The following is a 24,467-nucleotide window of genomic DNA, read 5'->3' as shown; positions in this document are numbered from 1 at the left end:
ACAACGAGATATTATCTCACCCCAGTTACAATGGCTCTTATCCAAAAGTCAGTCAATAACAAACGCCAGTAAGGATGTGGAGAAAAAAACTCTAGCATTCTCTTGGTGTGAATGTAAATTAGTCCAACCACTATGGAGCACAGCTTAGAGGTTCCTCAAAAAATGAAAAATAGAGCTACTATATTATCCAACAATCCCATTCCTAGGTATGTACATAAATCAGGACATCAAAGAGATATCTGCACCTCCATTTTATTGCAGCAGTGTTCACATTAGCCAAGATTTAGAAGCAATCTAAGTGTCTATCAACAGATGAATGGATAAAGCAACTGTGGTACAAATACACAACAGAGTACTTTTCAATCATAAAAAAGAATAAGATCCTGTCATTTGCAACAACATGGATAGAACTAGAGGTCATTATGTTAAGAGAAATATGCCAGGCACATGATGGCAAACTTTGCATGTTCTCACACATTTGCTGGAGCTAAAAACTAAATTGATTTAATTCATGGAGACAGAGAGCAGAAGGATTGTTATCAGAGGCTGGAAAGTATAGTGAGGGGTTGGGGGGGAAGTGGGGAAGGTTAATGGATACAAAAATAATTAGAAAGGGTAAGATTTAGTAGTTGCTAGTACAACAGAGTGACTATAGTCAAAAGCAATTTAATTGTACATTTTTAAGTAACTAAAATAATGTTATTAGATTGTTCGTAAAATAAAGAACAAATACTTGAGGCAATGAATAACCATTTATCTGATGTTATTTTTGTGCATTTCATGCCTTCATCAAAATCACTGATATAACCCATAGATACATACAGGTACTACGTACTCACAAAAATTAAAATAATAAATAAAATATAAATTTAAAATGAAAAGCGTAAAAACAAACACCACTGGTCCTCGTTTCTTCATAGATATATGAACTTAACACCACGCTGATCACATTGCCTTTGTGAGAATTCCTGAACATAGTTAAGAATTTGTACTACTTCAGTTGAGCACAATGCCAAAAACATGTAGAAGAGAAGAAAAAGCTTATTACATATGCCCAGCGCAGCCTGACCTCCTCCCAATACAGCATGGTGCAATCCAGGAGAAACTCCCAACTCTATGCTTCTTCCTCAGGAGAGAAAGAGAAATGTGGAATATATGTCCACATTCCTGTCTTTTGAGGGACTGTCCAAAGAGGAATTTTGTCTCCCCTGACGTGTCTCCTCTGACATAGAGTGCTGAAGGAAATGGTGGTATACTTCGGATGACAGCTATGCATATTTTGCATTAACATAAGACGCAATCCTGGCCTGGTGCAGTGGCTCACACCTGTAATCCCAGCACTTTGGGAGGCCGAAATGGGTGGATCACGAGGTCAGGAGATCGAGACCATCCTGGCTAACCTAGTGAAACCCCGTCTCTACTAAAAATACAAAAAATTAGCCGGGCGTGGTGGCGGGCACCTGTAGTCCCAGCTACTAGGGAGGCTGAGGCAGGAGAATGGTGTGAAACCGGGAGGCGGAGCTTGCAATGAGCCGAGATGGCGCCACTGCACTCCACTCCACCTCAAAAAAAAAAGAAGCAATCCTAAAATCATATCAGAACTGAAGAGACCAGAAGTGCTGAACAACTGTCAAAAAGAGAAACAACATCTAAGCACCATACATCCTGATTTTAAACACCTATTATAAAGTTATAGTAATTGAAATACTTTATAACTCATTTTAAAATACCAGTGAAACAGAATAAAGAACACAAATAGTCCCTTGCATATATTATCAAATGAAGAGTAATTTACACATCCATATTCACGGTAGCATTATCTACAAAAGCAAGTAAGTGAAAAGAACTTTTCTTAATAAATAAATGAATAAAGACAATTTCAAATACATAAATAATTAAATATTACTCAGCTTCTTAAAAGCAGAAAATTTTGTTAAATCCACAATAAGGATACATTTTTAAGGCTTTATTTATGTGGAAGAAGCCCAGGCACAAAAGGACAGAAACGATATAATTCCACTTATGTAAGATACCTAAAGTAGTAAAACTCATAGAAACAGAAAGAAGACTAAACTGTGTCGGGGTTAACTGGAGAAGAAGATGAGTAGCTGTTGTTTCATGGACAACCTGATGGAATGCAAAACAACCCCCCCCCCCTTTTTTTTAACTTTATTTTAAGATCAGAGTACATGTGCAGGTTTCTTATACCGGTAAACTTCTATCATGGAGGTTTGTTGTACAGATTATTTGGTCATCAAAGTATTGAGCGTAGTTCTCATCATACAACACTGAATTATACAACACATCCTTTCATACCACCTGTAATAAAACTGGAAATCAAAAGCAGAAGCAAAATTGCCAAATCCAAAAATCTGTGAAACTCAACACACTCTTGAACATATTCTTATCTGTGTCAGTTGATTTGATATTGTTAAATGACCATACTACACAGTGATATTCAAATACAACGTAAGCCTAATGAAAATAAAAATGATACTTTGTGAAAAAGTATTTTTTACAATTCTTAACTTTTACATGGAATTTCAAAGGACCACTGATAGCCCAAACATTCTTAGAAAACAAGAACAAAGTTACACGCACAACGTTTCCTGTTTTTAGAACAGATAACAAAGCTAAATAAAAACAGTGTGGTACTTGCAAGAAGACAAATAGATGATGGAACAGAACACAGAACTCAAAAACAAACCACTGTGTGTATGTTCAAATGATCTTCAACAAGGGTGCTATAACCACACAATAAGAGAAAGACAGTCTCTTCAATAGATGGTGTTGGAAAACTCTATATCCATATGAAAAAACTGAGGTTGGATCCTTCCCCTGAACCATATACAAAAACTGTCTTGAATGAGTTAAATATTTAAATATAAGAATTATAACTATACAATCTTTAGAAGAAAATATAGGAAGATTATGACATTGATCTCAGCAATGTTTTCTTGCATGTAACATCAAACACATGAGCAAAAAATTCAAAAGCACAGAAAAGTGGGACTACATTAAATCTATCTCTCCACATTAAAGATTTAGTAAGAGTCCCACCTAAGCAGCAGAAAAGCCAAAATATACATATATTTGACAGAAGATAACATCCAGAACAACTCCAAAAAAAAAAAACAAAAAGTTACATGACTAATAGACAAGAGATGAAAATGTTTCTCCAAAGATGAAATACACAATTACTGAAAAAAAAATTCTAATCTTTAGAAAAATGTAAAGAAAAACCACAATGAGGTATTACTGTGCATTAAGATGGCCAATATCAAGCAAACAAAAAATTATATATATTGTCAACAATGTAGAGAAATTGAAACCCTTGTACACTGTTGGTGGAAAAAACGTGAGGCAGCCACCTGAAAAATGTATGGAGGTTCCTCCAAAAATTAAAAATAGTTACTGTATGACCCAGTAATTCCACTTCTGAGCATCTATTTAAAGTATGCAATGTATACCTGAAAGAAGTATTTGCACATCCATATTCACTGTATTAGTTTATTCTTGCAGTGCTATAAAAAAATTCCTGAGACTTGGTAATTTATTTTAAAAAGAGGTTTAACTGGCTTATGGTTCTGCAGGCTGTACGGCAAGCATAGCAGCTTCTGCTTTAGGGGAGGCCTTGAAAAGCTTCCAGTCATGGCAGAAAGAAAAGGGACAGAGAGTCATCTCACATGGTGGGAGCAGGAACAAGAGAGCACGAGAGGGAAGGTGCCACATGCTTTTGAAACATTAGATCTCAGAAGAAGTCACTCACTATGGCAAAGACAATACCAAAGGGGCTGCTGCTAAACTATTCATGAGAAACCAACCCTATGATCCAATCACTTCCCACCAGGCCCACCTCCAACACTAGGGACTGCAATTTGACATGAGATTTGAATGGGGACCCAGATCCAAACTATATCACTTACAAAAGCCAAAAAGTGAAAAAACTCAAACACCCTTCAATAGATGAATGATTTAAAAAGATGTGGCTTATACATACAATGAAATATTCTTTAGCCTCAAATGAAAATATCTTGTCAGATGCTACAATAAGGATAAATCTTAAAGCCATTATTTTAAGTGAGATAAGACACCAACAAAGTGACAGTGTATGATTCCACGTATATAAGATATTTTAAATAGTAAACTCCTGGAAAACGGAAGTAGAAAGGTGCTTGCCTATGGTTAGGGTTGTGAAACCTCAGTGGTGCCAAAGATCAAAAAGGGTTATTTGGGAAAAGCAGGCCCTCACCCAGGTGGCCAACTCAAGGGCCCACAGACATGGCTACAGACAAGGAAATGGGGCACCGAGCTTGGTCTTACTGAAGATTATGAAGCAGTTCTGCAACCTCTCTCAAACTCCTTCAGCTATAGTCCAAAAGTGGTCCTTCCCATCAAGTGACCTGCAGGGAAACACACCCAGCCATGGCCCTGGAGGCAGGCCTGCAGATCTTGGCCTCAGCTGTGCTCCTTGAAGCAGCCCTGTGACTCAGTTCTAGCTCTCACAGCCACAGTCCATGGCCAGTTGTACACACTCAGGGACCCACATGGAGACTTGTGAAACCTGTTCCCAGGTAGTTAGTAGAAGCCAATCCCATTCACACACATGGTATTTGGGCCATCATATGCAGACAAACTGTAAAACCCTACCCTACTGCCTGCCATATAGATTAATGTCCTCAAGGATATTTAATCTTTCCATGGCCCAGAAAGAATCCATGACTGTCCAAATCTCTGGTAATACAACCATCAAAGGCAGACCCCATATCACTCAAACACAGATGTATGGTAAGTTCTCACTTAATGTTCAAAATAGGTTCTTGAAAACTGCATCTTTAAATGAAACAATGCTGCTATATGCCATTTAAACAACAGACCCAGCAGCACCCTTGTGACACAATGGCCAGGCTAGTCTGGAACTCCTGGCCTCAAGTGATCTCCCCACCTTGGCATCCCAATGTGCTGGCATTACAGGTGTGAGCCACTATGCTCGGTCACTTTACATTTATTTTGATTAAGTTCCTTATTTTTATACTATTGCAATTGGAAACTTTCTTTTTTGGAAAGTTTGTTGTTACTATATGGAAATGCAACAAATATTTGTATGTAGGGTCAGGTGCAGTGCCTCATTTCTGTAGTCCCTGCACACTTTCAGAGGCTAGAGGCCAAGGAAGGTGGATCACTTGAGCACAGGAGTTTGAGATGAGCCTGGGCAACAGAGTGAGACCCTATCTCAAACAAACAAAAAAACCCCACAAGTATTTTTATGTTGGTCATGTATCCTGATACCTTAATGAATGCATTTATTAGTTCAGTTTTTGTTGTTTCACTCTAGGGTTTTGTACATACGCATAATTATATTATCTACAAACAGTAACATTTTTACTTTTATTCCAAGCTGGAAAGCTTTGTTATTTTCCTTGTCTAATTGTTCTGATACAAACTTTCAGTAATATGTTAAGGTACAAGCTGTGGCCCTGGAGGCATGCTTGTGGATCTTGGCCTCAGCTTTGGTCCCAGAAACAGCCCCATGTCTGTACATTTGAAGGATCTAACAACTCTTAACAGTTTCTATAAACTATGGCAAAACCCCATCTCCACTAAAAATAAACTATCTTTGGCAAGTAAAGATCTCCTTTTATTGGGTCCCCAGGCTGAGAAGATTACCTCTGGGGTTGCTGAGAAGAAAGGTCATAGCTGGGTCACAAGGGTGCTGCTGGGTCACAAAACCCCATCTCCACTAAAAATACAAAAAAATTAGCTGGGCATGGTGGTGCGCGCCTGTAATCCCAGCTGCTCGGGAGGCTGAGGCAGGAGAATCGCTTGAACCTGAGAGGCGGGGGTTGCAGTGAGCTGAGATTGTGCCACAGTACTTCAGCCTAGGGAACAGAGTGAGACTCTGTCTCATAAAATGAGCACATAAATAAAATAAATTTAAAAATGTAAAGGATGAGATGAAAATGTATACACTAACACAGTTAAGATATTGATGACAGAAATTGAAGTAGGTAAAAATAAATGAAAACATATTCCATTAGGATAACTAATATTGTCAAGGAATATTATCCAAAGTGATCTGGAGATTCAATGTGATCCCTATCAAAATTTTAGTGGCATTTTTCACAGTAATAGAAAACACAATTGTAAAATTTAAGTGTAATCTTAAATAACTTAAAATAACCTGAGCAATCTTGAGAAAGAACAAAGCTGGGGACATCATACTTTCTAATTTCAAACTTTACTTAAAGGTCATGGTAATCAAAAGAGTATAGTATGTGCATAAAAACAGATACAAAAACCAGTGCAACAGAATAGGGAGCCCAGAAACATATCCATGCATACAAGGTCAACTAATCTTTGACAAGGCCACCAAGAATATACAATGCAGAAAGTATAGTCTTGTCAATACATGGTACCAGAAAAACTGGATATCCACAAGCAAAAGAATAAAATTAGACTACACCATAAAATTTTCTTATACCATACCCCAAAATTAACTCAAAATAAAAGACTGAAATGTAAGACATAAAAGCTTAAAACTCCTGAATAAAACACATGGAAAAACCTTGTTGATATTGGTCTTGGCAATTTGGTATGTCATCAAAAGCACAGCAACAGAAGAAAATACGAAAGAGTGGGACTGCATCAAAGTGTACAGCTTCTGTACAGTAAAGGAAAAAACCAAAATTTTAAAAAATCCTACACAATAGAAAAATATTTGCAAGCCATATATCTGATAGTTAATATCCAAAATGTGTAAGAAACTTCTGCAATTCAAAGCAAAACAATAAAGATGATATCCTATTCAAAAATAGGCAAAAGGTTACTTTTGTTTTTTCCCACTAAGAAGACATACATACAAGGGAAATCCTGTATGCCATTAGTGAGATATAAATTGATAAAGTCATCATAAAAATCAGTAAAAAATAAAAATGAAAGTATCACATAATTCAGCAATACCACCTCTGGGAATACTACCAAAGGAAATAAAATTAGTACCTCAAAGAACTATCTTCAGCCCCATGTTCATTTTAGTTTAGCTTAAAATAGCCAAAAAAATTTATATATATACACACACAGTAGAATACTATTCAGCCATAAAAGAGAAGGAAATCTAGCCATTTACAACATTGATAGACCTTGAAGACATTACGCTAAGTGAAATAAGCCAAACACAAAGAAACTGCATGTTCTCAGTTAGATGAGGAATCTAAAAATGTAAACTCTTAGGAACAGAGAGTAGAATGGTGGTTGTTAGTGCCTGAGGGTGGGAATATGAGGAGATGCTGTTCAAAGAGTACAAATTATTAGTTGTAAGTTGAGTAAGTCTGAGAAAGCTAATGTACATTAGCATTAGATTAGCAAAATAGCATTGTCTTTATAGTAATACTGTAAAGTATGCTTACAATTTGCTACAACAGTAGACCTCAAGTGTTCTTGTGACAAAAAAAAAATGGTTATCTATGTGAGGTAATAAATGTGTTCATCAACTTGACATTTTGTTTCAAAATGTATATGCATATCAAATCATTACATTGTACAAATTAAATATAGTTATATAATTTTATCAGAAAAATCCGTATCACACAAACACAGATGTATGCTAAGTCCTCATTTAATGTTCAAAACAGATTCTTGAAAACTGCATCTTTAAATGAAACAATGTTGTTATATGCCATTCAAACATAACTTGTTTTTATTGATTAAACTCTGGTAAAATTAGTTTTCTTAAACAATATGTTGCTTTACTTACAGTTTCCAAGAACCTATCAACGATGTTAAGCGAGAATTTCTTATACACATTTATGACTCATATAGGTATGTGTATGTGTGTGTGACACACAGTTCTACATATAGATGGATTATAGCTCAATGACTGAATCCCAGTAGCCTTCCTACTAAATAAGACAAAATTATAAGATAAAAGTTTATGAAGAAATAAGGTAACAATTGAGAGCTTAATATACACTTAGGAATGTTCTAAGCCGGTTAATGACATAGTGCATTTAAGAAATCTAGAAGGCGGGCCAGGCACGGTGGCTCAGGCCTGTAATTCTAGCACTTTGGAAGGCAGAGGTGGGTGGATCACTTGAGGTCAGGAGTTCAAAACCTGCCTGGCCAACACGGCGAAACCCCGTGGCGGGCACCTGTAATCCCAGCTACTCAGGAGGCTGAGGCAGAAGAACCATTTGAACCCGGGAGGTGGAGGTTGCAGGGCAGCAGAGGTTGCAGTGAGCTGAGGTCACGCCACTGCACTCCAGCCTTGGTGACAGAGCAAGACTCTGTCTCAAAAAAAAAAAAAAGAAACAAAGAAAGAAATCTAGAAGGTGAGTAGATACTTTAAACCAGTGGTATCCAATCCTTTGAGTGTGAGGACGTTTTTGCTTATCTGTGGTGATGGGTATCACAAAAATTATTCACAAACCTATTTCTTGTTTCTTAGCTCATCAGCTATCATTATTGTTTGTGTATTTTATAATTTTAAGTGTGTCCCAAGACAAATCTTCTTCCAATGTGGCCCAGGGAAGCCAAGAGTTTGAAAACCTGTGCTTTAAACTATATTGTAATTTGAAAATTTGAATATATAGAGTTCAAATTACAAATTTCAGTTTATACAAAATAACATTTTGAAGTAAAATAACATATTTTTTCATATTTGGAAAAATGCTTATTGTTCTGATAAAATTGCTGAGTAAGAGTTTTTGTAGAATTACATTTGCAACCTCTACAGGATTAAAAATCACTAAGCAGGGTGATTCACACCAGCATGGCACATGTATACGTATGTAACTAACCTGCACATTGTGCACATGTACCCTAAAACTTAAAGTATAATTAAAAAAAAAAAATCACTAAGCAGAAAAGATGCAACATCTGTCCTCGGTGTTCCTAAGATTTCTAAACCAAATCCCATTATGTCCACTACTCACCTTACGTATTTTAGGCATGATGCAAAAATAATATTTGAAAAAATACTTTAACATAGATGTCCTCAATAATACAAATACTCCTATGTCTCTAAAAGCAATGGAACAGCAGTCAGATTATGCAGCCCGTTATAAGCGATAAAGTGGACATTGGCTCTCCTTGTAAACTTGGAGATCACTGAAGAAAAAAAGGAAATTCTTAGAAGATTTAAGAGCATGGGACAGAAGATGACCCTATTTGTGAATAAGAGAAAAAATGCAGTCTTTTCGGAAATTATTTTTATTGGCGCAGTTTCCCAGACTACATTTGAAGACCTGGCTTCCTTCCTGACCTCTGGCCTCCTAGCCTGTGTCCTCTCCTTCATTCAGTCTCACCTACCTGGGGGTCTGGCTGCTGTCTCATGTATCTTCAAATTGCAGGGCTCTTTTATTTGCTCCAGACAGGTGACCAGGTCTGGGTTAGAGATCACAAAACCTGTTTTATTAAAAAAAAATTAACATGACTATTGCTGGGGATACTCCAATGACCAATCTATTACTATGCTAAGTAGAATAAAGAAATTATGGAAGACTCCAGAAAATTAATCCAAAAATTGTTTCCTGACAGAATCTTTAGAATACTGAAATATTTTAAATCTGTGGGTTCTAAGTTCCACTACCCAGTACTACTGAATCAAAAATAAGTGGTGCAAATTAGATTTTAAGATGTGGAAAACAATATTTTACATCACTGAATTTCTAGAATTACTACTATCCTAGAGTGAAGGACACAAATTAGCTCAAGAAAAGAGATGGTTTATGCAATGATGAAACATCCTAAAGATTTTTTTACACCAGCAAATCCCAATTTTTTTCTTGTAGAAAGGCACTGAAATTAATTAATGCAAAGCAGAAGCACCCAAGAGACATTCTGCAAAGAAAGAAAATGAAACGCTGAGGAAGTATTAGGAATTATGTATTGAAGTTATCCTCACCCAGGGAGACCAGGTTCCTGTAGTTCTCCAACATCACATCTCTATACAAATTCTGCTGGGCAGGGTCCAGACATTTCCACTCTTCAGGGGAGAATTCTATGGCCACATCCCTGAATGTTAAGAGATCCTGAAAACACATATTTATCATGTGACAGAGTTCTTAATTTGACTATAAGTGAAATCAGAGAACTAGTTGTGACTTATGGGGCTGACTGGAATTATCTGATAAAATAACTTTTAACACAGTAATGTTATCTAAAGTATTCTATAATTCTGAAGGAAAAGGAGGGCATGCCAGCAATTTTTGTTGCTGCAATGGAAATATGGGCAACACTGATCTGTCCCTACCAAAACCAAGCAAAGCAGGTCCTATGACCTCCTTGAACAAAGGGTGAACTCACGTCTCATTAAAGTAACTGGAAGCCCTCATGCTTGACCCTGGCCTCACTGTAATGTCACATAAGAAACTTAACAGGATCTGTGGGGAGGCAACAGGTGACTGTTTCTCTTCAAACTGCCATGTGATCCTACTGGAAGACTGGGCTGAGAGTCACTTAGCTAAACATTGCCTCTCAAGCTTCAATGTGCACATAAATTTGGTATTCTAGGCCTCAGTGTAAGTAACAAAATTCTGCAGGTTTGAAAAGGGTCCATTAATTAGCTTTTTATAGCCAAGTCTCCCATTAATGCTGATGCTCCTCCTAGACCCGTTATAGTACCACTCAGCTAGAGAAAGCAGACACAGCACGCAGAGTCCCTTACCCCAACACCCTTATCACAACACAAATACTTTTCATCCGAAGACAAGACCAGCAATCAACATCCTGAAACGTGGCATTATCTGCAAGCCCTTTAAAGGTTACAGAGGCTGGAGATGGTGGCAATGTCTGAGTAAGTCTGCATTTGAAAAACAGCACATCCACATGCATTAATGCGATATTTGTGGAGCACGTACTATGTGCTCAGGAGTATGTCACAGAGCACTGTGCTGGGAAGCTCACATTATGTGTGTTAATTCTCACAGCATCCTGGGAGGTGGGTACAAAGTGTGTGATACTTTCCAGGATTTAAATGCAGGGCCCAGCATTTCTATTTTTTCTTCTGTTTTCCTATCATTGATTTTTTAAAAATTTATAGAATAATAGCTCAATGTAGATAAATGGGAGAGACACAGAAGAAAGTTTTAAGTACAATTCGGGAATTTTTTATTTTTGTGTGTATAGTTACTTTGAGGCTTGTGAAAAATCCACTGAAACTGCAAAGATGGAGAACAGGTTGCTGGATGGGATGTCTCTAGAAATACTGGTTTTAATTTTACATAAAATAATTTAAGTACATTAAATTCAAAGTACATTGCCTTTCTCCATTTATCAGCTTTTGTATTTCAGGAAATTGGAAGCACCAGCTCTGGAGAGGCAGTAGGAATAGCTACTCCAAACTCTGATCTCCTATAAGCAGTTCTGTGAGGTATTTCAGTGTGGGGTCAGACCTGGACAAGGTTCAGTAGAGGGTGGATCTGGGCAAAGCTGGGACAGAAAATGGGCCCTAGGCTTCTGCTCTCTAGGCCACTAAGTAGTTTCAGTTTTGTCTTTTCTAAGCCTGCCCAAAAGAAATTTGATTTCCAGAGTTTGTGTAATTTTTATCTATTTTGCCACTTCCCCATCTATAACATACAATAACAAGGAATTTAACCAAAACCCTTTTGTTTTTCCAGACCAATTATATTTGAAGCTAAATATTTATTCTTAGCAAGGCAAAAACAATACAAATAATGACTTCTCTTCTGTCCATAAACAGCCATGCAGGTGGTGGCATCAAAACTCACAAAACAATAAAAGGGAAGTAACCCAAACGAAGCTTAAGTCTCTTGTACAGTTTTCATCTTTGTACTGAATACATGACGCTGAATTCAATCATTTATTAATGTGCTCTAGAATGCAAGTTCCTTGATGGTAGGGACCACGACTATTTCATCTCTTTTTCCAATGTCCATATAACACTGACCCCAGTCTGCACAGGACATCCTCAAATGTCTCAAATACTCACTGATGCTGCTGAGAGTGTCCCCAGTGACCCTGGGCTGATGCCCCCATAGTGATCCAGGCAGGAGACTCAGGCTAACCTTCTGGGGTGCAAACAGAAAATGGAACTGCCCTGATGGAGCTGCAGATCCTGGATCCGGATGTGATATCCCCTGTCCCTGATCAGCTAACTCTGAGGTAGGGGAAGGAAAAAAGTACTCTACTCCAGTAACACAGGGAGGCATAGTTGGCATTATGGCTCTGGATATTTAGTGGCCTTGACTTCCCACTGCTAAGGTGCTTGTTTACACTTACAGATTCTGCCACAGGATTGTGTTCACACCAGAAGCCTCTTACTCAGCTGTAGCAGGTCACTGGACAAGATCTGGAAAACTCAAAGGGCTCCACTCTGAAAGTGGGGCTTATGTCTATGCTGACCTCTCATGATGCAGAAAACACCTTCTGTGACTTTTCTGCATCTCTTCAACCCAAAGTCTGGCCCTGTCTTATGAATCCTGGGCAGAGGCCAGCTTTTATGTGCAGATTCTAGGTGAGATCAATGTGTGCTGCATTCTTGAGTTACAGGAAGCAGAGTAAAATCAGAGGAAAGACCTTCTCATGAAGCCTCTTTCAACATATTCTAAAGAATATTTTGAGCTAAAGGGAAAAAGCTGGGGTAAACGTAAGTAGAGAGTTTATTTGAGCCAAAGCTTGAAGACTGCAATCCTGGAGTATAAAGTTGCCCTGAATATACACTCCAATTAGAAGCAGTTACAAGCGTATTTTTACAGGCAAAAAGGAAGTCAGAGAGGAGATTGATAGAAAGGTGTCAGAAATTCTTATTGGTTTATAGAAGTAACATTGGTTAGTGATTGGCCATATACATAGTTAAGCTATAGGGTATGGGTCATAGTGTCCAGTGTGGCATTATTAGGTTAATTTACAGCCACTTGTGGCAATAGCAAGCAATTTCAAAAGACAAATAGTTCAAGGAGAACAGTATGTGAGTGTGGTCTCATTTTAACACATCTCTGGGTCTGATAAATTTAAAAACTTGTATTTCTCAGATAAAAGTTCTTATATCAAATCTCAGGACATAAATTCAGAATTTGGAACTGCACATTTAGGTCTTGGAGGGCTGGTGAGCTATGCACATTTGTGGGCATGTGGGCAAGGGGAGGTGGGAGGGAGCAGAATTTCTTAGGTTTAATCGACGCGTATGTGTGAATCTGGTTAGGTTTATGGGCCCCAAATCTCTGAAATCAGTGTCAGAACGGAAGATGCCAGGAGCACTGAAGGCGGTGAAATAACTGACTGCTGTCCTGAAAAGTTATTTTTGTAGAAATTTAACTGCTCTAGAAAGGACTGTAGATCCCGAGAGAGAGACCATTCTGTTTGCAGATTTAGGAAATACTTTGCTGCACTTTGCCACACAATTGTAGGTTGTGACTGGAATCCTGAGAAAGAATGTTTTCTCAAGTGAAGTCTGCTCGACATTTTGTGTATAACAACTGGTAATTCTGGACAGTGTGTGGAAAATATAACTAAAAGCAAAATCATCTGCAATCCTAAAAAAGTCTCCACAATAATAGAACTGCAAGAAAATGTTTTGTTGTATAATTAAACCAAAATATGATGTGCATCACAAGCCATCTAAGAAAATGCAAACACAGAAAGTCACCATAATTAGTTCTCAAGTAGAAGCCTTGAAAGCACCATCTGTCATACACAATTTATTATAATTTCATCTTGTAATTTGAGAGGTCATCTGGGTTTTCTAATTTTTTCTAATCATTAAAGAAAAAATAAACATCCACATCTCCGTGACAGGATGTAGATTTGCAATGTGGAGCTAGGTACCTGCTGAAGGCAACCTCCTAGTCCCCTACAGAAACTGTGAAATAGGGTGTATATTCTTGCTATTTACATTTCAAAGCAATAGTTCCCAGGTCCCAGATAAAGACAATTTTGAGCCAAAAAAGACAAATGACCTATTTAACTGATAAAAATGATTTACATATATTTCAAAGAAGCAGAGAAAATATTTAAATATAAAAGTTCTCAAACTAAATGCTTTAAGAAAAGGGAGAAGAGCAAAAATTCTTCCCTCGTTCTAAAGAGAAAGCATTAAGCCTCTTCTAATCTGTGTTTGCTCCTACAACAGCCAGGCCAAAAGGCCTGGTCTTGAACTCACTAACGTCTGAATTCTCATAGGCACCTGAGGGATGGACTTGGGCACACCGTGTACACAGAAAGGAGAATTTGTGGGGAAGGAAAAAGCAGAAGAGAGAAAGGAGCTATCAACAGCCATGGGTGGGAGGCCGGGCGTGGTGGCTCACGCCTGTAATCCCAACACTTTGGAAGGCCGAGGCGGGAGGCGGGCGGGCTCGAGGTCAAGAGATCCAGACCATCCTGGCTAACACGGTGAAAACCCGTCTCTACTAAAAATACAAAAAAAAATTAGCCAGGCATGGTGGCGGGCGCCTGTAATCTCAGCTACTCGGGAGGCTGAGTTAGGAGAATGGCGTGAACCTAGGAGGCGGAGCTTGCAGTAAGCCGAGATCACACCACTGCACTCCAGCCTGGGCAACAAAGCAAGACTCCATCTCAAAAAAAAAAAAAAAAAAGCCATGAGTGGGAGCAGGGCAGGACTGACTAAAGCACTGGTTTGTGCCACAGGTACAGGCCGAGGCAGGGCTACGTTCTGATTCCATGTCTAGAAAGACAGAAGAGATTAGGATCAGGTGTGGTCCAGAAGCCTGGGTGTGTGAAGGAAGCAGGTTCCTGCTGTAGATCCAGTCTGCGGTTGAGATGAGCCAGGAGACTTCTGGGCACTGCGTGTGTTTTTGTGGCACAAAACGCTAGGCGCAAAGCTGCCATAGGCACCATTCCTGAGGTGGAATCCTGTACTGGGAAGAGTGGGGCAATGCGAATGCCCGGTGGGCGTGCTCAGGAGTGGGCTAGCATTGGGTGGGGGCTGGCAGCAGGGTACAAGGGAAGGGATGTTTCTCAGAACTCCTTTCCTCTTTGTTCTGGGTCCCCTCTCTCCCTGGAAGGAGAGCTGGAGGAAAAAGACAGTGCGCAGCGGGACAGAACATGTGCAGAACCCGGCCGCGCCTCCCGCAGACACCAGGCATCTTTCTCCAGCCCAGGCTCAGCCATGTCTTTCTTCTGACAGAAAACGTGCGGAGTTTCCTCAACACCAGTCAATGCTCCAACCCCAACGAGCTGTCCAGCAACTCACTAACGACACCACCCAGAGTCAGCGCAGACCCCACAAGCTCAGCGCTCTTCCCACAACTGCCCCCGCTGCAGACGCCAGTCCCTGCCTCTGGACACCCGTCTTCATTTCTGAACGCCTGCCTACAAAGCAGGGGCGCCCACACCCTCAAGTTCAGCAATGTGGCAGAACTACTCATAGAACTAAGAGAAGCGCCGTGCGCACCGACACCAGCGCATTGTAAAAGATGTCACTCAGGAACAGCCACGCGGAGGAGGTGCACAGGGCAAAGGGACTGGTGGAAAAGCTGGAGCGGGCGGGTGATTTGCTTCGCTTGCTCACACACCTCACAAAAGCCTTTCCTTCAAGACCCGCTGGCAGTCCCCAAACCAGGAGCCGCGGCCGACGCTGTCCCATTAATGAGACCCCGTTTGCTCACATGAACTTTGTTTCGATGGGGCCTCGATCTCATTCCGAAAAGGGTAAAGTAGGCACCGGACCCCCGGACCACAGCTCCTCCCACGCGGGCACCTCGCACGCGGGCGCCGGCGTCTTCCAGATGAGCTCCTCCTCACCCCACGGCCCAGGGAAGGTGCGGGGCTGCGGGCGCAGAACTGCACAAGGAGGGCCGCAGGCTGGGCCAGAGCCGCCATGCGGGGACCGACAGGAGCCCGGTCCCTCACCGGAGGGGACTGAGGGCTGAGAGGCGGCAGCGGGGACTCCGTTCGCAGACTCGGTCCCGCCGCCGCCATTTCCCGCCGGTTCCGATGAGGCCTCCCCAGCCTCCGGACGCCCTGCCCCGCACACTCACCATTTCCCGACTTCAGGGTATCCGGGAGTCTTAGCTACAAATCGTCCAATACCCTCAGGTCACAGAGCAACGGGAGGCAGAGGCTGTGGCTGCATCACCGAGGCCTCCCGGAGCCAAGAACGCAGAGAGCTGAACCCCTAAACCAAGCCCTCGCAGGAGCCAGAGGAAAAGGCGGCGCCAGATCCCGGAAGCCAACCGCTCCTCTCTGGCTGCGGGCCTGATTGGGCAGTTCTCACCCCGACATTCTGATTGGATAGTACTCCAATCCCCGCCCTCGGGCCTTGAGTGACAGAATTTGCAACCATACACTCCACTGATGTGGCAAGAGTGACAGGCTGGGGCCTTCAGGCCCTTTCAGGCAGGGCTTTCTCTCCGGGCTTGGCCTGACGCAGCCCAGGGGTCTTTTTTTAACCTTGTTGTGTGTAAGGTTATGTCCACTTGTAAAATACACGCACACACAGACGTGCACACAGAGACGCACACACACACGCATGCACACATGCATGCACACACACTTTTTCACAAATGGAAGTGATATAATGACAATTATTTTAATATTTTAGATTTCATAACCCTTCTGGCCGCTAGTCTTTTGAGTAGGACACCTGAGATTTTAAGAGGGAAGCAATCCTTTAAAAAATAAAATGTTAATTTGTGAATTTTGCGTTTTTTATTAGCCACGTCAAAAATAATATTTAAAGAGTGAAGTTGTTTGTAATAATTTTTAACCCATTGTATCAAAATATTGTTTTGATATGTGATTGATATATAATTAGAAATAAAGTATATTTCTGATCTAATTCTTCTAAACTCACTGTGTATTTTATGTTTGCAGCACATTTTACTTCAAACCAGTCACATTCCAGGTACCCAGTAGCTACATATGGCAGGTGGCTGCCACATTGAGCGCAGCCATGAGGGCTCTCTTCCCTCAGGGAAGTGAGGGCCTGAACACCTCTTTTCTGCTGGAAGTAAGGGACCAGCCTCTCTACCAACTTTTCTCCTCAGGCTCAAGGGTGGGTGGGACAGTGCCCCTAGAGAGAGCAGGGGCTGCAAGCTGAGAGTATCCACGTGAAGACCACGGTTTCCCAGTTGCTGTTTGGTGGAGGTGTGGTGGTCTCCTCGGTTCAGCCAGTTCGGGACTCTTGTGCCACGACCAAAAAGAATGAAGCACACGGATACCAGAGAGTGAGCAAGGCAGAGTAGGATTTATTAAGCAAAAGGAAAGCTCTCAGAAGCAAGAGGGGACCTGAAAGCAGGTTGCCAGAAATGAGGCTGAGGTCTGGGTCTTTTATGTGGCAAGAACAAGTATGTCTTCTCTGGGTTCTGCCCAAATGGGAGGGGTAAAGTTCCTCACTAAGGGTGTTGCATCTGTGCATGCCTGGGATTGGCCACAGTGACTCCATTTTGGTTATTACCCATGAGTGCCTAAGCAAAACTTACACGAGGAGAGCCAAAACCGCAATGCTAATATCATGTTAATGACCTTATAATGAGCTGGGTCAAGTTAAGGACATTTAGGTTGATTTATTGCGCCTGTGCTAAGTTGGGACAGTCCCTTTGGAGCAACAGCCTGGCATAAGAGGAAGTTCTTAACCACATTTCTTCCTGCTAGCTACAAAGGTGGTGCAGGTGCGGTCCCACAGGTGTTTTTCCTCTCCCCAGACCCTCTCTCTATCTGCCTAACCAGCGTCCAACCGCCTCCTCTATCAAAGGTTCCTCTTCCTTTCAAATATCAGACAGTAAACAAAGAATGTTGGGGCCACACGAACAGAGAACACCATGTCTTCAGATCTCTTCACAGCCTTGTCCTCCAGAGTTTAGAAGTGGAGGGAAAAGATTAAAGGCAATCTTCTTGTTTCACTGTTTGTCCTTGGACCTAATCTGGACCTAATTTGGACACACAGGCTGTAACTATGTGTTTTTCTCCTTTGGTGTGGGGCACTGTGTGAGTTTAAGCACCAATCACATGCATCCACATCTACCTGCACTTCTGTTCCCAGAACGAAGGCCGTGAGTGTGAGTTGTCCACGTCCTTGGCAACAAAGAATTGAACAAAATGCACAAAGTAACAAAGGAACAAAACAGAGGAAGGAAGCATCAAAAGCGGAAATTTATTAAGGTAAGAAATAGGGTGGGTGTGGGCTTGAGCAAGTGGCTCAAGGACCCAGTTACGAAGTTTTCTGGGTTTTTAGTACTCCTTTTGAGGTCCCTATCAGCTACCACTCATATGGATGAAGGATTTGGTCTGTGGCTAATTAAAGGCTTAGGAGAATTGGCACCCTATGCGGATGAAGGAATGCAGGTGCTTGGCCTGCAGACACTCCAAGGCACTTTCCCTTTCTACCTGAGAAGTGGTAGAAAGGGTAGGGCTGTAGGGACAGTAGCCTTTGATCCTTTGCTACTCAGGTGTGGGGAGATGGGACTTTTTCTTTTGGTTTAGCTGTTGGTAGTTTGCCTTAATTGGCCTTAGGTTTCCTGCCTCCAGACCTTGGTGTTTTTTTCTTTTAGGAAGTCGGCACAAATTGGCCTTAAGTTCTCTGCCTCCATACCCCATTCTCCTGCCTCCCTTCTGTACAAACCATTTGTTATACGTAGTTCATCTTAAACTCACCTGGTAATTGGGGAGGCCTTCTGTGTATGCTGGTTGGTTATATGCAAAGAAAAAATAAACTTCCAACATCATGACAGGAGGCAGTTTTGCAACTTAGAGCTAGGTGCCTGTTGCAGGTAAGCCTACCTTACCTTCAGCTGTAAGTGGCTCTAATTGGCTCTAAGTCACTCTCCATCTCGTACAGAAAGAGTGAGATAGGGTACTATCATCTTGGCTATTTATATTTCTTTTTTTTTTTTCTTTTTTTGAGACAGAGTCTTGCTCTGTCACCCAGGCTGGAGTGCAGTGGTGCAATCTCGGCTTATTGCAAGCTCTGCCTCCCGGGTTCACGCCATTCTTCTGACTCAGCCTCCCCAGTAGCTGGGACTACAGGTGCCCGCCACCGCACCTGGCTAATTTTTTTGTATTTTTAGTAGAGACGGGATTTCACTGTGTTAGCCAGGATGGTCTCGATCTCCTGACCTCATGATCTGCCCGCCTTGGCCTCCCAAAGTGCTGGGATTACAGGCATGAGCCACCGCGCCCAGCCGGCTATTTATATTTCAAAGCAATGGATCCCTACTCACTAAGCCCTGGGCTGCAGCAATTCTGCTTGCCTTCTCCTGGTGGCCTGTGTCCTCTCCCAAACCCTGCCATCTACCACTGAGGCACAGCCCACAGCTGGCAGCTCACATTTTACATTAGAGAGTGGGGTCCCCACATTTTACATTACAGAGCGGGGTCCCTGAGCTGCAGGAGGAGAGCCTGCAGGGCTCCTGGGTAGAATTGCACTTTTGCAATAAGGGAAATGGGAGCAATGTTTCAGCCTCAGTTTCTATTTATAATAGTGACACAAAAAGAATATTGCTGGATACATAGCATGGATCTAGATAGAGCAGCTCCAGGAGTTCTCACGGTGACAGCCCCCCTCACTCACAGACACCATGTGATACTAATAGGGCTTAGACACAAAGCATTGAATTCCCAAAGCATTGAAGAGAAAGGCAGCTCTCAGTCTGAGTAAAACCGTACTGAGAGAAGAAAAGAGGTTGAAAGAATCTTAAAGACAAATTCAGATTACATATAACATTGGTCAAATTGACCAGAAAATATTCTCCCAAAGAAGTTCTTCTCTAAACACCAAAAGTGCACAGCTACTCTCAGCATGAGAAATACAAGTATTATGAGAAAGAGGGCTTATTCTGAGCAGAATTTCCATCTCTGCTGCTCTCCCATCTGCCGGCCGTTGGATTGGGAATCTATACTGGAACGCACCTGACAACCTCCACCAGCACTTTTTGATGAAGAATTGGAATTCACTCTATTCACATAGTAGAATTATGTCAGAGATTGCAAGATAGCTAACTGAAGAGCTACTATGATTCTTGGGTGGCCACATCACCTGCATTTATTTGTCTGGGAATAGTGGCATTCCTAATTTAGTAAAATAATAGACTGTAAAATTATGCTGACCTCTAATTATACCTATAAGATCAATTAATAAGCATGTCAGGTTAATATCTACTGTAGCAATGTGGTAGTAAATTTTCTTTGGGTATTAAATATAAACGTGTACATATAAATAATTTTAGTATACTAGTCATAATGTATATATTTTAAAAATTATCTGTAAGCTTAATTACAATATTTTATAATACTTTATATTTCAAACAAATTAATACTTACATTAAAGTTATATAAACTTAATTCAAACAAATTAATACTTATAATAAAGTTATATAAACTTAAAGTTATAATACTTTATATTTCAAACAAATTATACTTATATTAAAGTTATATAAACTTAATTCAAACAAATTAATACTTATAATAAAGTTATATAAAGTTAAATAAAGTTATAATACTTTATATTTCAAAAAAAATAATAACATTAATATTAAAATTACTACTTAAGAAGTTTATTCAAAATAAATATTGTGGCCTTATATTCACACAACTGCAGAAAATACTGTTTAATTTACGTGGATGCATGTTGTCTACTAAAGACTACACAAAACTATGCTAATTTTTCTGAAGTAATAAGTAGAAACCAAAGCACAGCTAAAAATTCCACGGCTCAGTTTATACACTAACTGTTCTTGCTTTTGCAGTGTTAAATACTTTAGGCTCCAGATATTATCACCTTTGATATAATTGCCTTGGATGATTAGTTTTCTGTTGGAGAAGCTTAGTATCTTTTACTCTTCATTACTCTGTATTGCTGAATTGAATCCTATCCTTTGTGCTCAACTTTTGTGTGATCTTAAAATGAGCTTTATCATTCTAAACAAATGTGTCTACTTTAAAAGACTGAAAATGAAAAAAAAAAAACTTTGCCAAATCAAAAGCAAAAACAAAGTAGTGGTTCTCAGGTCCTAGATAAAGAGAATCCTGAGTCAAAAAAAAAAAAAAGGTAAGTTTTATTTAGCTGTTAAAATAATTTATATATATGTGTGTATTTCAAAAAAGCAAAGAAAAATGTACATGTAGGCTAAATGCTTTTTAAAGAAAAGCAACAGCTGGATTATGGACATGATCTTGAACTTCCAGACATCTGAATTTCAGTACACACTGGATTTAGGTCTCTAATGGTTGGTCCTGGACACACCGTGTACACGTAAAAGAGAAACTGTGGGGAAAAATGTAGAAAACAGAAAGGAGCCACCAAAAATCCATGAGTGGGGGACAGTAAAAGGTAGGTGGACAGACTTGTTTGTGTTAAAGATAATGGTCTAGAGGGGCTATACTCAGAATTATTCCTGTGTCCGTGCAGGCAGTTGAGATTATTAACAGGTGGTGGAGAGAACAGGTTGCTGTTGCAAATTCAGTGTCTGAGGGTAGAATTATACTAGGAGACCTATAGGCACTTGTGTAGGTTTTTGGCAAGAAACTAGAAGAGAAGGCACTGTGATGGGATTCCTGAGAGTGGTACTTACTCCTGGGAGGGGCATGGCCACATTAATACCTCCTAGGAGTATGTTTATAAGTGAGTGAAAAGTATGTGATGGTAGCTGTAGGCTAAGGGGGTCTGTTCTGAAGTTTTTAGTCTCCTCTCACCTAGGGAAAAGAACTGAAATCACAGGAGAATGTGCAGTGTGACAGCCTATATACAGGAGAAGAGAGCCTTTCTTCTCCAGACACCCAGTCTTTCTCCAGCTCAGGCCCCTGTTGTCGTCGTCATCGTCTTCTTCTTCCTCTTCTTCTTCTTCTTCTTCTTGTTCTTCTTGTTCTTCTTCTTCTCCTTCTTCTCCTTCTTCTTCTTCTTTTTCTTCTTCTTCTTCTTGTTCTTCTTCCTCTTTCTCTTCCTTCTTCTTTCTTCTTTTCCTTCTCCTCCTCCTCCTCCTTCTCCTTCTTCTTCTTCTTCTTCTTCTTCTTCTTCTTCTTCTTCTTCTTCTTCTTCTTCTTCTTCTTTGTTCTTCTCCTTCTTCTTCTCCTTCTCCTCCTCCTTCTTCTTCTTCTTTTTTGAGATGGAGTCTCACTCTGTCACTTAGGCTAGAGTGCAGTGGCACAATCTCAGCTCACTGCAACCTCTGCCTCCTGGGTTCAAGTGATTCTCCTGCCTCAGCCTCCTGAGTAGCTGGGACTACAGGTGCCTGCCAACCTGCCTGGCTAATTTTTGTATTTTTAGTAGAGATGGGGTTTCACCGTGTTGGTCAGGCTGGTCTCAAACTCCTGACCTCATGGTCTGCCCACCTCAGCCTCCCAAAGTGTTGGGATTACAGGCATGAGCCACCATGCCTGGCCGATGTCTTTCTTCTAACACTACATCTGTAGAGTTAGAGGAATACAAAGCAATACTCCAACACCAACTAGTTGTTTAACGTTTTAAATCTCACACCACCAAAGTCAGCACAGGCGCTAGAGTCCAGAGCTTAGTCCCACAACACTGCTCTTACTGCAGATGCCAGTCAGAAACCACAGGTACCCATACGTACTTCTGAGCTACTAAGAAGTGAGGACTCCCATAACCCCTTTCTCAAGTTTGAGAATTTGATTAAAATACTCACAGAACTCAGCCAAACACTGTACTTGTGTATAACAATTTGTTATAAAATATACAACACAGGAACAGTTGGAAATGGAACAGGTGTATAGAAGCTACAGAGCCCGGGCAGGCTGGGGACTTGTAGGCAGATGCAGCTGGGGATAGGATGAAAGGGGATTGGGACAAACTTTCTGAGGATACAATTTTTATTGTCCTGGGGTTGTTTATAGACTTTGTCAAATAAAACAAATTCAGATTTAGGGAAGATTTAGATACACATATAACCTTAATATTATATACCTGTTTTTGTAATACTTTATAGTTTATAATGTGTTTTACTGGCAATCTAAGTTGAAATCTAGTTTACTTTTAGCTACAAATACCCTCCAGGAAGGCAAGTTTTATAACTACATATTTTTGTTAAGTTGTATGTGGTACTATAAGGCACAACATGCCTCTACTTTGAAAAGAATAGCCACCAAGTCCTGAATGGAAATGCAAGAATTGTGAAAGAATTCAGTCACCTAATTTGTTGATTGGAGAGGATTTCATTTTTTTTTTTTTTTGAGACAGAGTTTCACTCTTGTTGCCCAGGCAGGAGTGTAATGGCGCAATCTCAGCTCACTGCAACCTCTCCCTCCCAGGTTCAAGTGAGTCTCCTGTCTCAGCCTCCTGAGTAGCTGGGATTACAGGCGTCCGCCACTACACCCGGCTAATTTTTGGTATTTTTAGTAGAGAAGGGGTTTCACCATGTTGGCCTCACTAGTCTCGAACTCCTGACCTCAGGTGATCCACCTGCCTCGGCCTCCCAAAGTGTTGGGATTACAGGCATGAGCCACCGCGCCCAGCCAAGGATTTCATTTCTGTTGGTACCATCGGCTTTCTCACTTCTCCCTATCTATTGAACATGTTCCACATTTTTTCCCGCAGCCTTTTCACCAAATCATAACCCAGGAGAATGGTGAAGGCACAGAGAGTGATAAGCTGCTTCATGACAATCTTCATCTCAGAACTAAAAGCAAAAACTGCACTATTTAGGTATCTGTGACTTGTGAATGTTCTGTCTATGAGTTACAACTTTCTATTTTAACTTAGAAGACTCAATCTTCAAAATTAATAATTACTTTTTAGATGTATACAAAAGTAAAATATTCCAGCATTTTGGGAGGCCGAGTGTGCGGGGATGGATCACTTGAGTTCAGGAGTTCAAGACCAGCCTGACCAACATGGTGAAACCCTGTCTCTACTAAAGAAGTACAAAATTAGCTGGGCCTGGTGGTGTACCCTGGTAATCCCAGCTACTTGGGAGGCTGAGGCAGGAGAATTGCTTAAACCTGGGAGGCAGAAGTTGCAGTGAGCTGAGATTATGCCATTGCATTCCAGCCTGGGCAACAAGAACAAAACTTGGTCTCACAAAAAAAAAGTAAAATATTGTCCTTAATTTTTATCTTATAAAACTATATTATATTCTATAAACAGTCACATAAATTAATTTTTCTTCAGCCATGTTAAAATGCAGTATTGTTTTCACGTCTTAAGAAAGAATAAGTATGGACACAAGAGTTTGTTTTCCTTCTCCAGACTTAAAATTTGTGATATAAAAGTTAACTGAAGTGAGAGCGTTTCAACTGGGTTTCCACATCATTTTCCACAGTGGAATCATCTGAGGCATAGAATTCAGTGCACCCACACATAGCTTTGAAATATAGTCCTCTGACTATGTCTGGAGAATATGCCAAGCTTTCCAACAGCAAGCAAGACTGAGGCATCAGCATAGAGATTAGGCCTGGCTGAAGAGCTCTTGAAATACATGTGCCTTATACAAAACACCTGGGAATGTCAGACACCATGGTACAAAAATCACCAAAGTAATTAGGCCAGTGACTGTGTCATTGATTGTAACTACCAGTCAATGTCTACCTAATGTTTAACTAGT

General features: G+C 40.7%; 1 protein-coding gene and 1 pseudogene across 2 annotated transcripts in view; one reads left to right on the top strand and one right to left on the bottom strand.

The window, feature by feature from the left end:
• The window catches only part of LOC101150070 (zinc finger protein 595), a 35,250-nt gene extending 19,090 nt beyond the window's left edge, over positions 1-16,160 (bottom strand). Inside the window, exons 1-3 of one of the 2 annotated variants that reach the window (XM_031010579.3) lie at positions 15,954-16,160; positions 9,902-10,028; positions 9,307-9,402 (exon numbers count right to left, since the gene is read on the bottom strand). In XM_031010579.3, the coding sequence (XP_030866439.1) occupies positions 9,307-9,402; positions 9,902-10,028; positions 15,954-15,956 (226 nt within the window). In that variant the 5' untranslated portion in view covers positions 15,957-16,160. Of the gene's footprint in view, positions 1-9,306; positions 9,403-9,901; positions 10,029-15,581 lie in introns of both variants that reach the window. The other variant, XM_063705153.1, reaches the window with a different exon arrangement.
• Positions 16,161-16,867: 707 nt separating this feature from the next.
• Positions 16,868-19,848, top strand: LOC101151163 (BCL2/adenovirus E1B 19 kDa protein-interacting protein 3-like; annotated as a pseudogene).
• Positions 19,849-24,467: the final 4,619 nt, after the last annotated feature.

Source organism: Gorilla gorilla, chromosome 3 (genome assembly GCF_029281585.2).
Source record: "Gorilla gorilla gorilla isolate KB3781 chromosome 3, NHGRI_mGorGor1-v2.1_pri, whole genome shotgun sequence".
NCBI classification, from domain to species: domain Eukaryota; kingdom Metazoa; phylum Chordata; class Mammalia; order Primates; family Hominidae; genus Gorilla; species Gorilla gorilla.
Note: the sequence above shows the minus strand (reverse complement) of the source record. Positions and strands in the feature narration are given on the sequence as shown.